This window comes from Vipera berus (assembly GCF_964194415.1).
Source record: "Vipera berus genome assembly, chromosome: Z".
NCBI classification, from domain to species: Eukaryota; Metazoa; Chordata; class Lepidosauria; order Squamata; family Viperidae; genus Vipera; species Vipera berus.
The window spans coordinates 284,549-300,924 of NC_138205.1; the positions used below are offsets into that span (position 1 = coordinate 284,549).

At 63.8% G+C, this 16,376-nt stretch overlaps 3 protein-coding genes across 3 annotated transcripts; 1 reads left to right on the plus strand and 2 right to left on the minus strand.

Annotated features, from left to right (window-relative positions):
• Nucleotides 1-340: 340 nt before the first annotated feature.
• Nucleotides 341-4,959, minus strand: LOC308677845 (uncharacterized protein). Its single transcript, XM_081344542.1, has 2 exons — nt 4,881-4,959; nt 341-3,842 (listed from the first exon to the last, which is right to left on the minus strand). Exons 1-2 carry the CDS (start codon nt 4,953-4,955, stop codon nt 1,803-1,805), a joined length of 2,115 nt encoding a protein of 704 aa, XP_081200668.1. The 5' UTR covers nt 4,956-4,959; the 3' UTR covers nt 341-1,802.
• Nucleotides 4,960-7,098: 2,139 nt separating this feature from the next.
• LOC308677846 (acetylcholine receptor subunit gamma-like) lies at nt 7,099-11,463 on the plus strand. The gene is made up of 12 exons (XM_081344543.1): nt 7,099-7,478; nt 7,561-7,700; nt 7,808-7,852; nt 8,077-8,180; nt 8,254-8,409; nt 8,524-8,627; nt 8,779-8,979; nt 9,127-9,241; nt 9,324-9,438; nt 10,251-10,455; nt 10,910-11,040; nt 11,115-11,463. Exons 1-12 carry the CDS (start codon nt 7,412-7,414, stop codon nt 11,259-11,261), a joined length of 1,530 nt encoding a protein of 509 aa, XP_081200669.1. The 5' UTR covers nt 7,099-7,411; the 3' UTR covers nt 11,262-11,463.
• A 992-nt stretch (nt 11,464-12,455) lies between these two features.
• On the minus strand, nt 12,456-16,336 carry LOC308677184 (mitochondrial 2-oxoglutarate/malate carrier protein). Its single transcript, XM_081343362.1, has 8 exons — nt 16,166-16,336; nt 15,919-16,071; nt 15,630-15,836; nt 15,452-15,542; nt 15,169-15,259; nt 14,740-14,839; nt 14,430-14,481; nt 12,456-12,850 (listed from the first exon to the last, which is right to left on the minus strand). The coding sequence occupies exons 1-8, from the start codon at nt 16,237-16,239 to the stop codon at nt 12,695-12,697; spliced, it is 924 nt and encodes a 307-aa protein (XP_081199488.1). The 5' UTR covers nt 16,240-16,336; the 3' UTR covers nt 12,456-12,694.
• Between the last annotated feature and the right edge of the window lie 40 nt (nt 16,337-16,376).

Consider the following 16,376-nt stretch of genomic DNA (forward strand, 5'->3'; position numbering starts at 1 on the left):
TGCCTCAAGACGGAGGCCAGTTCTGCGGCCCTTGGGTCTCTGCCCGCCCTGCGTGGAGAGCAGGATGAAAGCAGGATTGCTGTGGGGGGGGGAAGCAGATGGGGAGGGGCGCAGTCATCGAAACACCAGCTCAGCTGGACTCGGTTTCCCTTCCGTGAAAAGCTGGAGAAGAACCTGCAGCCTTAACTGAAGCAGCTGCTCTTACACACACACAAGACGCCCGGACAGAGGAAACCAGGTGGAGACGGGCAGTTCTTGCAAGGCCAGCTGGTTTTATTCCGATGTGGATGCTGAGAAAGAGCCCCCCGCCCACTGCCTCATCCCCCAGCCCAGCCCTGCCTGGCTGCGCCCTTCAGCGGCCCTCAGCAACGGTCCCTGCCCTTCGTGGGCAAGTGTGCCCCTGTGCCCAGGGTGGCTTCCTACTCCCCTCCCCCTGCTTGGCTCTTTGGTGACTCCCAGAATTGGCTCAGGAATTCTGGGAAGGGAAGCCCATGAGTCATAAAAGAGCCAAGGCTGCCTACCCCTGGCTTTGGGGAAGCACTGGCTGCCTGTCTGGCACTCGGCCACAGGCTTGGGGGGGGGGCTGGAGGCATCACTGACCACCATTGGAAGGCTTCCATGCCCCCCATGCAAGGAACCCCCCCCCCAAAAAAATAGGAGTCCCAAAGGCCTGTCGGTTTTCCACCTTGGAGTGACTTGGCTGGCTTCTCAGCTGTGTGGATGACTAGCGCCCTCTGGTGGCAGCCGGGCTGCCGCATTCCTGAAACGGGTTGAGGAGGATGAGGATGCACACGTGTCTTCTGGGTCTCCTGCACCGAGACGCTTTGGACTTTCTGCCCAGGCCTTTCGGTGCAAGGAGGCAGGAGGGGTCGGGTGGCGTGGGGAAGGGAGGCTGTGGACCTCCTTGGTGGGTGAGTGCACCCGCTGCTGGAGCAAAGATTGGGGAAGCCATTGCCTTATCCCCCTCCCAGGCAGGCAAAGGGAATGGGGCCTGTGGGGCCACGTGGGCAGGGGTCCCCCAGAGGACAGCCGTGGCAGGGCAGCTTCCCCAGGGGGCATTGTGAGGAGCCGATGCTGGCAGTCCGTGTGGGCCCTGGCCTGCCTTGTGGAAGTAGACGTGGCAACCTTGCCGCCACTCCCCACGCAAACCAGGGTCTACTGTTTTTCTCTGGGATGTAGGTCAGCCCCACCTTACCAGGTCCCTGGTTTTGGCTTGTGGGGCAGTGAAGGTTTTGCATGCATCTGAGCCATCAGGTGGGGTAGAGGGTCCTTCCCAAATCATAGACTTGGGCAGGGACCACCACCCACCCCCGTGCACACTCCAGCCAGGCCTTCAAAAAGAGGCCGGAAGAACGGACCCTTGGCAATATCTCAGCAGCCCCTGTCCTGCTGCAGCGACCGAAGGGCTCCTAAGGAGAGACTGGCAGAACTCCCTCACCTCCCCTTTGTGTGCATGCAGACAACAACCTCTTCGCTGCTGTTGTCTAGACCAAGATGGCACAGAATACAATAACAATGGGGGAGGCATGGGAACGGCCCAGTTGCAAGATTTGTGGGCTCAAGAACTGCCAGGACCATCATTCGGGACGCTGACTGGGCTCAGCTGTTGGGAAGGGGAGCTGGGTGCCAACCCCGCCCCGTCTGCCCTGGTTGGACTCGGATCTCACGGATTGCAAGCAACCTGGCCAAGGGGGAGCCGAAGACCTGCAGGTGGAGGGCTGTGGTTCCCCCCCCCCCGTGCTTCAAGCAAGCTCCCTCCTTCAAGCGGACGTTGGGGCCTTCTGAGCTGGCCTGCTTAGCCCTTACAAAGAGGCCGTGGCATATTTCACCCTCACAGCCCCCAGAGTGGCCTTTCCTCCGTCCAAGCTGTAGGAGGACAGCCTGGCCTGCATCTGCGCCCATTTTCCGGCAGAGCCAGGCAGGCTGACCAGCAGCCAGGTGACGTGACGGGAAGGGGCCACCTGGAACTTCTTGCAGACCCGATAGATCCGGGGCCCGGTTGCGGGATATGGGGCTTCGGCAAACTTTGGCCGCCATTCTTCAGGGGAGGCCTTCTGCCACTGCCGGGACCCGGCCAGACGGGACCCCGGAGCCCCTCGCAGAGCCAGGCGGTACCAGCCCAGATAGAGCCAACCCAGCCGGCAGAGCACGGCCAGGGTTGGCACGGCCACCAACGCCAGGCAGGCCAGGTAGAGCGCCAGGCGCAGGAGGCAGCAGTAGCCAGCCAGCCAATCTGCGGGGGATCCCTCGCGTGCAGCCACACCAAGAACCCTGACAGGCAGAGCAGGGCAGAGACAGTGGGCAGAGGGCTTGGGGGGAGGTGGGGGAGAAAAGTCGGGGAAAACAGGAGCAGAAATCCCCGGTGAGCTTCTGGCGGGGGTGGGGGTGGGGGCGGAGGGGACCAGGGCTGCGGTGCTCGGAGGGTGCCCGGCCGTGGCTGTCGGCAGAGGAGGTGCGCTTGGGGGAAGAGGGGTGGTGAGCATCAAAGCAGTGGGGCTGTGAGCAAAAGGGGTGGAAGAGGCTATGGTCGTGGTGGGGGCACGGTGGGGCTGGGCTGGGGGGGTTGAGACGTGGGCAGTTGAGGGGCCTGGCGTCGTGGGGACATCGGACGTTGCAGGCGACCTCCCCACAGTGGCGCCAGTGGGGGAGGGGCCGAAAGGCACCCTGGCTGCGGTTGTGGTGAGACCATTAAAAGTGATGAGGGGAGCAGAACTAGTGATTGTAGGGGAGTGTGCAGTTGTGGGTCTAACCACTGAAGTGCTTGTGGTTGTGAGGGCGGCACCAGTTGGGCCGATGGCTGTGCTTGAGCTGTGCGAGGAGGCTGCAAGGGACGGTGAAGCCGGGGGCACAGCGGCTGTGGAGGTCAAAGGGGAGGGGGCCGGAGAGGAAGCGGGGCTGTCATCTGCAGGGCCTCCTTCGTCTTCTTTCGCCTGGGGGTCGTCATCTCTGCCATAGCAGCCGGCAGCTGTGAAATTCACCACGGGAGTGTCCTTCCACTCGGGGGGCGCCTGGCAACGGACTTCCCAGAACCTGTTCTCTGTGACCTCCTTTTCCACGCCGTTCTGCACCACGTTCATGCGAGTGTACACAATGTCTGCCTTGTCCGTGATCCACCCGTGCAGGTACAGCAGCCGGCAGTCGCACAGCCAGGGGTTCCCCACCAGGTAGATGTAGATATACGCGACCTCCTCTGAGAAGAAGCCGTCCGGCAGGCGTTGCAGCCGGTTCCTCTCCAGATATAGCATCTCCAGGTTGGACAGCTCGGCCAGCAGCTCCGGGGGCAGCGCCTCCAGACGGTTGTCCGACAGGTCCAGTTCCTGCAGCTTCGCCAGGCCTTCGAAGGCTCCGCCGGGCAGGGTCTGCAGCTGGTTGCCCTGTAGGTGCAGCCGTTCCAGCTGGTCCAGGCCACAGAAGCCCCCCTCAGGCAGCCAGGAGAGCCGGTTGTGCCCCAGGTCCAGAACCGTCAGGGCGGGCAGCCCCGGGAAAGCCGGCAGGCTGTCCAGGCCGTTATCAGACAGGAGCAGCTCTTGGAGTTTGGGCAAGCTGGCGCCGGTCTCCAGGACTCCCAGGCTGTTGTTGGACAGGTCCAGCTTGCTCAGCTGCCGCAGGTGCTGGAAGGAGGCCAGGGCAACCCGGGCCAGCCGGTTCTGGTCCAGGAGCAGGATGCCGGTGTCGTTGGGCAGCCCGGAGGGGACGCTGGTCAACCCCACGTCCACACAACTCACCTCCAGCAGGTCCTTGATCTTGCTCATCTCGGAGGTGCACCGCTCGGGGGGAGGCGCAGCTGCCAGCGCAGCAACCGAGGCAGCCAAGAGGAGGGGGGCCAGCGGGCCCTGCCGCATCTGTGGGAAGGAGGCCAGGAGAAGCGTTCGAGCCGTGGCTTCTGGGAGGCCAGTTGGGAATGGTTCTGACGCTGCTGCGGTGATTGACACGGAGGTTTCGCCTGCATCCCTCTGAGCTCAGCGTGGAAAAGGGGGCCATCTGAGAAGGGCCCACCAGGAGAAGGGGAGAATGACCCCTCCCCCAAGGCCAGGCCCCACCTTTACAGCAGAGGCCCCCGACCCCTGGGCTGCCGACCAGGACCAGTCAGTGGTCCGTTAGCAAAGCTTCATCTGTGCCTGTGTGGGATCTAGGTTGTGCACGAAACCATCCCCTTCCACGAAACCTGGTCCCTAGTGGGAGAAAAGTTGGGGACCCTGCTTTGCAGGCCTTTCAGGAAAGGGGGGCAGCTCCCAGGAAGTTGCTGAGCCCTGGTGCTTCCTTCTGAGCCTTTTTGCAAAGGACGGGGGGGGGGAGGGGGCTGGCCTTAAAGTTGCTCTTACAGGCAGTGGGAGGGGGGGAGGCTGTCCAGGAAGCCCCCAGTTCTCTATCATCATTCTCAGTCGAGACTTTGTGTGGCAAGAAGCAGAAAAGCAGATTTCCTGCCCTTTGGGGCAGCCCCCCCTTCCTTGTCCCTCACAGAGGCCCCCTCTTGCTGACCCTCTGAGGGGGACCCCAGCCTCCTTGCTACTGTCCAGGCTACTGTTCACGCTGAACATCTCGACCCCAGTTGATGGATTATGCAAGTCCTCTAATGACCACAGGGATGGACTTTCTCCAGAATCTACCTTCATCGTAACCATTAATCTTAATAAAAGTTGCAGGGTGATTTGGATGTAACTAAAACAGATTCTATTTTGGTACCAGGCCAATCTGAGTCCAGCTGTGGATTAACTGACCACACTGTCACTTTGCAGAGTTCACACTTTTAACCCAGGAAACGCAGCAAAACGATAGCTAAAAACGGGGCTGAGATATCAAAACAGTTGCTATATAATCCCAATTAGGCCCATAATTTTGAACACGTGCATTCAATACCTATGTCATGTTATAGACATTACATTTGTGCTGTGCTGCCTGAGGAATTCTGGGAGTTGAAATCCAGACATCTTCAAGCTGCCAAGACTGAGAAACATTCTGATCAATTGTGTGACATCCCTTCCCGCAAGTGCTGAGCACCAGGATGTGCAAAGCTCCTGAGCTGGTGCAAAGCTATGGTTTCTGGGAGAGTTTGAACCCAGAGCCTGGCATCCGGCTGCCGCTCTCCGAGGGGACCCCGACAGGGTGGAGCTGGCTATGTGTGGCCAGCCACCTGGAGCTCAAGAGAGCGCTGTTGCAAAATGAAACCGGAGGGCTGGGCATCTGAGCCGCATGAAGTAGCTGGAATCGTAAGAAAATCCAGCAAGGGGGCTTTGTCCTCGCCATAAAAAACACAAAAAACTTAATAGATTAGCAACCTGGTTGAACAAGTTAGGTGTGGTTTAATGTTTCAGAGGAATAGCTTTAAGTAAATACATCACTGGCAAAACAACCCCGATTTTCTTTCCCAGTCAGCAAAGTGGAATTTTAAACTATTTATTTAAGAAAAACCTTGCCGAGGCCAGCAGGCAAGGGCTCCTGTGCCCTGGGGGGGGGGAGACGGGGGTGCTGGGCAGGAAGGCTGGGAAGCCGAGGCTGCCCCCTCGGGAGCCTCCCTGCCTTTAAGTGGGGGTGGCCGGAGCCCCAACCTGCCCTTTGGCCTTGCCATTTCACCGCTGGGGGATCTCGGCCAGGTGGAGGAGAGAAAGGAGCCGCCACCCTCCTGCCCCCCCAGCGGAAAAAAAAGACCTTTCCCCCCCAGGGGCAAGCTCAGCACCAGGACCTGGAAGCGGCAAAGGTCCCCCAGCCAGGCCAAAGCTTTCCGGCCTGGGGCGCCGGGACCCTTTCCCTGGGTTTCTGGTTCGACCTCCCTCCAGCGTCCCTGCCTGCCGTTGTTCTAGGCAGCCTACCTTGCAGGGTGGGTGTTCTCCGCCTGCTGCCCTCCTCCTTTCCCTCTTCCCTTCGCACCCAATCCGACCTGGGCACGAGGGGCTGACCTACGGGCGCTGAGGCTCCAGGCGGCAGTTCGGCTGTGCTGTGATGCTGGCGGTGCCCACCTAGGAGCCTCCCCCGTCCGGGTGCCTTGAGCGAGGGCTCCTGGGTGGGGCAGCCGGGCTGGCAGAGGCTTTGGGCAGGGAGGCTGGTCCCCCTGCAGCCTCCCTCTGCTTAGTCCCACCGGTTGTGCGGATGCCACGTCCTGCCCTCCCCACAGCAGCCAGATAAGGCCGGCTGCTATGGGGGAAGGATGGGGCCTTATCTGCCTGCCCAGCTGCAGCCCTTCCTTCCCTTGAACTCTGCCCCCCCAGCTCAGAACCAGGCTCAAAGCCCCCCCCCCCAGCACAGGGTAGGAATGCCTGGTGGGGAAGACTCTGGGGCACCCCCCAAGCAGAGGCTGCAGGGCAAAGGCGGGGATCCCTCTGGGTCAGGCTGAGCCCCTGATGGCCTCAGTGGGCCTGGTGAGTGGGGGTGGGGGAGGAAATAGCTCCCCGTCTCCGGAAGAGGTGAACACTGTCTCCTAGCTCCATCCCAGCCCCCTGGACACCGCTGGCTTCAGCTGTATGCGTAGGCGGTCACAAAGCCAAGCCCCACTGCGGCTCAAGGACCCCCTCCCCACTTCCCAGTCCTGCCCCTTGGACCACAACCCTGGAGGTTTTTAAGGAAGAGATTGGACAGCCCTTTGTCTGAAATGGTATAGGATCTCCTGCTTGATCAGGGGGCTGGACTAGAAGACCTCCAAGGTCCCTTCCAGCCCTGTCATTCTGTTTGATGTTTTAAGTGTTGCCGTGCATTGTGGGAATGCAGAGAAGAAATGAGTGTAACGCCGAGCAGGTTTTCTGCCCTGGGACAGGTGTGTTTCCACTGGCCACAGCCCCTCCCCCACCCTTGCCATGGATCATTGGGTGGCAAAGCTTTTGACCAGCTGCAGCTCCCTCGACTGTCCTAACTGATGCCTGGATTTTGGAGGTGAGCTGCTGGAGGAGAGGAAGGAGAGCTTGCACCTCCAAGTCTCTAGTCCTCGTGCATTGCCCTGGTGCTTGGGACAGATTTGATTGGATGGGTGGATCGTCCAGTCTCCTCTCGGATTTTTCTGCAGTTAAGAATTGCAGCTGCCTCACTTTGCTCTCCCTGTCAAACGGTCCCAGGGTGGCCTTGCGCTCGCCATCGGGGGGCAGGGGTGCCCGGGGTGTGTGTGTGTCACACGCAGCCATCCCCTGTGGGGCTGTGGCCCACTGACCCCCTTCAGGCTGGCCTGGGGGAGGGAGCCTGCTTGTGGGGCACTCCCAGCAGAGGACCCCCAGGCCAGACCCCTGGGGTGGGGAGAGCCGAGCATTGCCCTTCGTCCCCAGCTGCTCTGCCACGGATGCCAAGCATGTGCCAACAGGTGCTCCAGAGCCTGGGAAGCGAATGCCTCTGATGCTTGTGGGGGGAGGATATCCGGTGCCGCCTCCTCCCCCCAGCTAGGAGCAATCTCAAAATAACTCTGCCCCTCCGCAAAGCCTCCCTCGGACTGGCCATGGAGGTGGTGGGCAGCCTGGCCTGGGGCTTCTGGCTGGGGCTTCTGCTCAGCCGGGCGGCCCTCGGTAAGGAGAGGGCATCGCTTGGCCCTGGGGCGGGGGGGTGCTCTCTCGGGGCTCATCCTGTCCCCCCCCACTCCCCCCACAGGCTCCCCAGAGGGCAACAAGGAGCTCGAGCTGTTCAACCGCCTTTTTGCCAACTATGACAAGAACTGCTGGCCGGCACAGAGGGTGGGCGAAGTGCTGCCGGTCTACTTGAAGCTGACCCTCACCAACCTCATCTCCCTGGTAGGGGGGGGCCTTTCCCCACCCCTGGAGGGAAGGGGGGACCAGGGGGCTTCAAGAGAATTGAGGAGTGGTGAATGCTTCCTTTCTCCCTCCCTCCCTCCCTCCAGAATGCCAAAGAGGAAACGCTGACCACTAATGTCTGGATCACTCAGGCAAGGACCCCCTGCCCCACTTTGCATGGCCACTGCCCACCCACCACTTGAGGCTCCCTGGGGGGGGCTTCATCTCCCCCCTGGGCAGCCCTGGCATTCCACCTTCCAGGCCTCTGGAGTAGCAGCTGAGGCTGGACTTCAGTCCACCCCACTTGGGGGGTTCCAAGGGGGGGGGCCTGCCCTGCCAGAGGGTCACCTCCGCCTTTCTCCCCTCGTGGCCTCAGGAATGGGTGGACTATCGGCTGAACTTCAGCAGTGAGGAATACGACAAGGCCCTTCGGGTGCCAGCTGACCTGGTGTGGCTGCCGGACATCGTCCTGGAGAACAAGTGAGTGGAGGAGGTGGGGGGGGCTACCAAAGGGAGGCGTCTTCCTCCTCCTAACATCCCCTTCCCCCCCCAGCATTGACGGCCAATTTGAGGTGGCCTATTCCGCCAACGTCCTGATCTTCCCCGAGGGGAATTTGTACTGGCTACCCCCCGCCATCTTCCGCAGCTTCTGCCCCATAGAGGTCACCTTCTTCCCTTTCGACTGGCAGAACTGCTCCCTGGTTTTCCGGTGCGTTGGGGGCTCTGGGTGGGGGGTCATCCGGGCCTCCTTGCTGCAGCTGGGGGGGGGTTGCTGAAGGAGGGGGGCGGCCTTCCCCCGGCCTGCTGGTCTTCTGGCCCTCAGGTCCAAAACCCACAACGCCCGAGAGATTGAGCTGCTCTACGGCCGGGATGACAACACCCACGAGCCGGTGGAGGAGGTGCTCATTGACACCACTGCCTTCACAGGTAGCTGGGGAGGGGGCTGCACGCTGAGCTGGGAGGGGAGGGGCGAGGGCCCCATGAGGGGTGGCTCTCGGAGCCCCTGGCCTCGGGGGCCCCTGGGCAGCCCAGCGCAGAGCCATCAGCTGGAACGCCCGGGGTTGGGGCTCTGTTTCAGAGAACGGGGAGTGGGCCATCCGGCACCGCCCAGCCCGCCGCATGCTGGCCCCTCTGGCCGGGCTGGAGGCGCCAGGCTTCTCCGAGGTGCACTACTTCCTCATCATCCAGCGCAAGCCGCTCTTCTACGTCATCAACATCATTGTGCCCTGCGTCCTCATCTCCTCCCTGATGGTCCTGGTCTACTTTGTGCCCGCCCAGGGTGAGCGGGTGGGGGGCAGCTGCCGCAAGGGGGCTGGGGGCACACAGACCGGAAGGCTTGGGGGCTGCTGGGTTGGGGGGGTGGGGAGAGAGGGAGGGGCACTGGGAGGCCCCGGGCCGCCTCACCAGTGAGATTCCTGCCTGGCAGCCGGTGGCCAAAAGTGCACGATCAGCATATCGGTCCTGCTGGCCCAGACGGTCTTCCTCATCCTGATCGGCCAGAAAGTGCCCGCCACGTCCCTCAGCGTCCCCCTCATTGGCAAGTGAGTGGCCGGCAGCCTGCGGGAAGGGCCGGGCCCAGGAAACGGCCCGGCCCACCCGCTGCCTCTCTCCTTCCGGGCGCAGGTACCTGCTCTTCGTGATGACGGTGGCCACGCTGATCGTCATGAACTGCGTGGTGGTGCTGAACTTCTCCCTGCGCAGCCCCAGCACCCACCTCCTGTCCCCCAGACTGAAACGCGTGAGGAGGAGGAGGAAGAAGGCTCAGGGCCAGGGAGGAGGGCCGCCTGGGGGGGGCAGAAAGCGAGGCTGGGATGGTTTGGCTGAGTGCATATGGGCGCCCGCTCTAACCCTGGCGGACCAGTGCCGAGGGATGCCCTAGGACGCCTGGAGGCCGTCTCACTTCGGAAGGCCATGGGGCAGAGGTGAAGACCGGAGCCCCTTGAAAGGCCGAGTCCAGCCGATCTCAGAAGGCCAAGGGAGCCTCCAGGGCAGATCAGGGCTGGGCAAGCCTGGCCACTTTAAGGCTTGTAGACTTCAACTCCCACAATCCCCCAGCCAAGGTTGGACACCTCTGAGCTAGCTCAGCAGGAAATCCGGGGCTGAAGAAGGAAGGCAGCGCGGGGGGCGGGAGGGGGAAATCCCACCGCTTGTTTTTGCCCCCTCGGCAGGACAGGCAACCCCTCCCTCCCCCCCCCCCCGCCCTCAGCCAGTTAGCCCGTGGACGCCGCTTCTTTGGGCATCCTGGCGCGCCCGGAAAACCCTTCGGCTGCCAGCCCAGCAAGTCCCGCAGCCGCAGCCGCTCCGTCCACGAGCACGTCGGATAAAGAACTTTGAGGGCCGCTTCGGTCGCACCGGCCTCTCCTTCCGGTCCCCCCGCCGGGTCGCCGCGCGCAGCCTGCGGAGCCACCAGCCGCCGGCACGGCAGGCTCTGGGACGGCGGGCTGCTTCGGGCTGCTCGGCCGGGGGGGGCAGCGGGCGTCCGGCTTGGCGGGGAGGGCGGCGAGGAGGGGCCTGGGCGGGCTTGACCGCCCCCTCCTGCTCCCCCCGCAGCTCTTCCTCAAGGTCCTGCCGCGCTTCCTGGGCTCCACCATCGGCCCCGCGGACGACGAGTCCCAGGACGCCCCCCGCCCGCGCCGGCGCAGCTCCTTCTCCGTCCTGGCCAGGGCCGAGGAGCGCATCCTGAGGGAGGCGCGCAGCGAGCTCCTCTTCGAGCACCAGGGCCGGCGGCACGGGCTGCAGAGGGCGCCGGATTGCGGTGCGCGGCGGGGGGGGGCGGGCCAGGGCGGCTCCTCGGGACGCCTCGCTTCCTGCCAGCCGGGGGGGGGGGGCTGCGCTGTCCTAGCCAAGGACCGCCCGCCCTCGCAGCTGGTCTCCGCATTCCCGAGGGGACACCCGATGCCCGCCAAGGCTTGAAATCCTACCCTTGGCGGGGGGAGGGGGCGGCAGGCATCCCTGGCCTTGACCAGAGGCCTTTGACCTTGCCTGAAGCTGCTGCCCTCGAATGCCGCCTTGGCTCCTCGCTCCTGGCCTGTGCCAGCCCAAGGCAACCTGCCAACAGGTGGGCAGAGCCCAGGGCCACGCTGGCACTCGTGGCCCAACAGAGGAGGGAGGCCGTGGCAGCTGGCAGCCAGGAGTGCGCGCGAGAGAGACGGAGGGTTCACGCTCCCTTCCTTCTCACCCACTCCCCTCTCTGCCCACCTCCCCCCCAGGCGGGCTGGACGTGCAGAGGACCACCGTCCTGTACAAGAACCTCGCCAGCCTGGCCCCGGAGATCAAGGAGTGTGTGGACGCCTGCAACTTCATCAGCAAGAGCACCAGGGATCAGAACGCCGAGGGGGCGGTGAGTCGGCTGGGGCCTGACCCCCCCACGCTCTCCCTCCCTGCCCGTCTGACCTTTGGCCCCCTCCCTCGCAGGAGATTGAGAACTGGGTGCGGATCGGGCAGATGATGGACAAACTCTGCTTCTGGCTGGCCATCTTGCTCTTCACTATCGGCACGCTGGCCATCTTCTTCATGGGCCATCTCAACACGGTGCCCGAGGACCCCTTCCCAGCGCACTAGGGCCAGGGGCTCCTCTGCGGCCTCTGGGCCGGATGCGAAAGGAGGCCCCACCCCCAGTGTGTGGGGCTGCCCGATTCTCAGCCCCAGTGGCATCTGGGGTCCAGCAGCCCCCACCCCCGCAAAGCTGCCCAGCCACGAAAGGCTCCGTGTGGCCCCGACGCTTGCACACGCCTGCTGCGCCTGAATAAAAGCTTTGAGCCTTCGACCCATCTCTCCCCCTCCCAGAGTCTGTCTGTTGGGCTTCTCTGCACCAGCCCCCACCGAGGGAAACCCAGACCACGGGGCAGCCAAGGACAGTCCCGGCCTCACCCCACCAGCCAGGCAGGTGACCCCCCCCCCGGAGGACCCCCCACTAAGAGCCGGGACCTTGTAGAGGCAGCCTTCACTTCCTCCTGGGTCCCTCGCACTATCACTCAGCCTGCAGCCCTGGCCACATCTGGTGGGGGCCGGACTTTCCTGCCTCCATCTTCCTCTGCGGAGGAAACGCCCTGGCTTGCTTCTCTCCACTTCTGCACAGAAGCGCCAGGCTCCTATCCCTCTTCCTCTTTGCGGCTGTGGAACCCGAGGCTCACTTGCTGTGTTGCAGTCTGATAACAACTTTGCCCGTGTCCCCCACTCCCACCTCCTGGCTGCCTGGTTGCTGAGGCAGTGGCCCTAGAGAAGATGAGAGGGAGGTTGCGAGAACAAGCTGGAAAGAGCCTCCAGTGCCAGGCAGCCTCCAAGGGCCGGCCCACCACGCATTTCCAAGCTGCTGCAGGGAACTCTGTGATGAGGTGGAAGACAACCCCCCCTCCCAGATGACAGTGGGGCTCTGCAGCCTGCCTTTCCTGTCTGGGATGTGTGGATGGGAGCCGGGAGGGGGCAGCACCCCGTCACAAGGCAGCCCTGCCGGATGGATCTTTGGGCGTAAGAGCAGAGCAAGGAGGCCAGGCTGGTGTGCAGTGCTGCCTTCTCGGATGAGCACTGGACATCTCCCAGCCGCAGCTCTTGTGGCCCCTGACCATGTGCAGAGGGGATACGGGGGATCTCCCAAGGCGGGACCCTGCCTGCACTGGCAATTCGGGGCCCCCACTAGGACAGGGCTGAAGGCCTCCCTGAGAGTTAATTGGGGCCAGAACGACACTCGGCAAGCCCTCCGCCTCCTGCCCCCCCAGCCCCACAAAAACACACGGAAGGGCTCACAGGGGCAGTCAGTTTGGATCATGATTGCGTTTACTCAGTACAAAGCAGAGGCGGCTGGTTTCTCCGCAGCCACCCTGCAGCGGGCCCAGGGCCCATGCGCGCCCCCTTCCTCAATAAATAGCGTCCACCACCCCCCATCCTGGGTGGAGCCAGTCTGTGCTCTGGGACTGGAAGGAGAAGAGGAGAGGGCCCTGCCTCGCATGTGCCCTGGCCGTGTGTGTGTGTGTGCTGGCAGCGGGGAGCCGAGCCCCTCAGGTCCCGAGGAAGAACTTCCCGTAGAACTTGTTCATCTGCTCCAGAAAGATGAAGGTCAGGACGGTGTGGGGGCCGAGGCGGGCATAGTAGGGCGTGAAGCCCTTCCAGAGGCTGAAGAAGCCTTCGTAGCGGACAACCTTCGCCAGCACATCCTGAAAGGGGGGGGGAGAGAGAAGCCCCCCCAAGGGCATGAGCAGAACAAGGAAGCAGCCAACTTCTTGGAAACCCTCTCCCCGACACGGACAGGGACCACGCAGCTGCCCCACGCAGCACCTGGGGATCTCTGGCAGAGGCAGCCCTCCGGCTGAGCCTGGGGGGCGGGGGAAGAGGACAGGGTGCAGCACCCAGCCAGGATCTTCCATAGCAGGTGTGCACAGCTGGCCTGGAGCCCCACCCCCTGGACTTTGCTTCTCCCCAAGGCCTGCTAAAGTCCAGCCACCCACCATCCTGCCTTGGCCGGGTTGCACCACCAGACCCCTCCCCCACAAAGCAGCAATGCACACAGGTGAGGCTCACAAAGTGCCGGCCTCACCCTTCCCCCAGGCAGCCCCCCCCACTCCAGAGCACCTGGGCTACACTGGCCATTCCCCCCCCCCCCCCCGCTTATCTGGATGTTGCCTAAATTCAGTCCCTGCAGCTTCTGTCCTGCTCCCTCGGCCGGGGAACGGCCTGGCGGAAGCCCTGGAGCAGCCCCAAGGCCCCCGGGGCCAAAGCCAGCCAGGGAGGCCCCCCGGGGGCCATCCAGGGCAACAGCCGGAACGGGAGGGCAATTAAAGGGGGGCCCAAGGGTCAGTCAACCATGTTTTCATTCACGACAAGATGGAGGCAACGCTTATCAAATTTGCAAAGGGTTGAGGTAGTCAACGTCCTACAGAAGAAAGAGGCTACAGCTAACAGCATTTAACAGAAATACTTAAAAAAAGAAAAAAAGGGGAAATCAAACGCACGGGGTTGGGAGGACCGCGCTTGGTGGCAGGACCTCCAAAATAATCTTGAACAGCCCAGCAGTTTTAGGCTGTCTCGACGGAAACTGAATTTCCAAATTGTAAATTCTTCCGGTGGATTTGGAACATAGAAAATGGGATTGGAATGGACCTCGGAGATCTCCTATGGTAGAAGATCCCAGGCTTTCTTTGGACTTGACGGGATGGAGGTACGTGATCGGAGTAACAGAATTTGGCCAGACTCCAGCGTGAGCATCCCACGGAGCACGGGGGGGGGGGGAGGGATTTCAGAGGTGCGCAAGCACCGTCAGAGGCCGGAGCGCCTGACTTCAGAGCAAGCCAAAACAGCTGGCAAGCAGTGGCCGAAGTCAGCTCTCCCCGGCCTGTCCAAAGAGGCCCAACAGCTCCTGGCACCTCCACAGCCAGAGGCTCCCTCTCGACGGCAGATGGGCGCCAGGAACCTCCACCCCCTCGGACCCCATCTCAGAGCTGAGCCAGAGGGGCACCCCGAAAGGTGCCTTGCAGAGACTCACCTGAGGATGGTGGTGGGGGGCCTTCTGCGGGCACCGTTTTTGGGGCAGAAGGACCTGGCTGTTGTGGGGGATGGAAGGAGCAATTTCCTCATGCCCCCCCCAAAGGTGTGTCCTTCCTGATCCCCTCCGTGATGCAAGTCTCAGAGCCTTCCTGACTCCCGAGGAGCCCCATTGTGACAGGTAGGTTTGAAGCTGCTTCTATCCCAGACACAAACCAGCGCAGGTGCCACCCAGGATGGGCTGACCACACTCACCAGTCCGTTCCGATACTCGGGTTTCCCGTCGATCATCCGCATGTTCTGGATCCTGCAGAAAGGCAGAAGAGGCAACGGACGGGCTCAGCCGGAGAGGGGGCCAGCTGCAGACCCCGTGCCCAGTGGCCAAGCCAGAGCCAGGCCTGCCCCAGGCGCAGTCAGGAAAGACGACCGAGGATTTCCGAGAGGCACCTAGCACAGTTTCTCAACCTTGCCAGCATGCGCTGCCCTAGCAGATTTCCCCGGGGGTCGTCACCCCCTCCCCACCTCATAACACACTCCCCTGGGTGAGATGCCCCAGGAGCCCCACCTGGTCTTGGCGATGTCCACGGGCATGGAGGCCGCTGTCGTCACCAACCCGCTAATCATGCTGGCACAGAAGTGGCACAGGATGTTGTCTTGAAAGTAGCCTGGAGGTGAGGCAGAGGCAGCGGGGGGGTGTTGCTGCTGCGCCCACCCCAGGCAGCGCTGACTGCCCAGGAGCTCTGCCTGAGAGGGGGGCTGCTCAGCCACAGTGGGGGGGGCAGAGACCGTGAAGCCCCCAAAGCGCCTTCCCCAAGGCGGCTGCTGCTGCTACCGCAGGACCGCTGCACACACACACACACACACACCATCGGCCCCTCTTGGTGCACCCCTGGCTCCAGTCTTACGGCCAGGTGGAGGCAGCCTGGGCACACGGACCCCCCTCCAGAGAGCTGACCCCCGAAAGGTTCCCTGTTGTCAGCCTTCACCCACCTACCCGAGTCCAGGAGGAACTGCTTCGACTGGGAGTAGGAGGCGAGCTGGGCGGCGTTGACAACCACTGCCCGGGCCATGGTGGGCACGCATCCCTAGGGCAGAAGAGGAAGGGGGCGAGACGGCAGGGCTAGGCTCCCCGCAGGGAGGGGGGCCAGGGGGCCAACAGTGGTCCGGGAGGGGGGTGGGCAGGGGCCGCTGCTGGAGGCAGCGAGGGCCCCCAAGAGGCCACCGGGACTCCCTCCCCCACGGGCGATCCGAGCCCCCGGCCCGCCCGGGGCGCCTACCCTCCAGAGCGTGGGGACGCCTTCCTCGCGGGTGATGCGCAGCAGCGCGTTGAAGACGTTGCTGTAGCCGCGGCGCTGCTCGGGGGGCAGCCTGCAAGGGAGGAGGGAGAGAACGAAGCAGCTGCCGCCGCCCACGCCCCCCCCCACGCCCCCCCTTCCAGCCGGGCCCCGGACGCACCTGCCGTCGGCGGTCATGCGGATGAGGGCCACCTCGGCGGGGGTGCCCACGAAGGCCCCGGTGGCGCCGGCCGTCATGCCGATGAGCGCCTTGAGCAGGAAGCCGGGGGGCGTCCCGTCGGCGCCCGTCAGCCGCTCGAAGAGGACGGTGTAGATGCCCAGCCGGGTGGTGGTGTAGGTGGCCTGGCGGAGCAGCCCGGCCGAGAGCCTGCACGGGGCGGGGGGGGGGTCAGAGCAGCCGAGAGCCCCCGCCCGCGGCCCCCCCGCCCCTCCCCCCGCCCGCTACCCACCCGGTGTAGATGCCGCGCAGCCCCTCCTGGCGGAGGATGCTGCCCACCGCGTGCAGGCTGGTCCGGTACTCGCGCGTCTTGGCGCCCTCGCCGCTCAGCTGCATCCGGTTCTTCACCAGGTCCAGCGGCTGCACGAACACCGTGGCCGCCATCCTGCGGGGGGAGGGAGAGGCGGGGGTCGCATCGGGGGGGGGCTCCATTCGGGGCCGCCGCCGCCGCCCAGCCCCTCCCGGCGCGCGGCGCTCACCCGGCCAGGCCGCCGAAGAGGAACTTGACCGACTTGGGGGAGGTCTTGGGCTTCCCCGGCCCCGACGCCGCCATGCCGGCTCCGCGGGCGCCGGGATCAAGGTGACTCGGGCCGGGGTGCGCGCGCACCGGAGGGGAGCGGAGGAGCGCGGAGGATTGTGGGCGTCGTAGTCCGGGGCGCCGCGACGGCTGCGGCGGAGTCACGTGGGGAG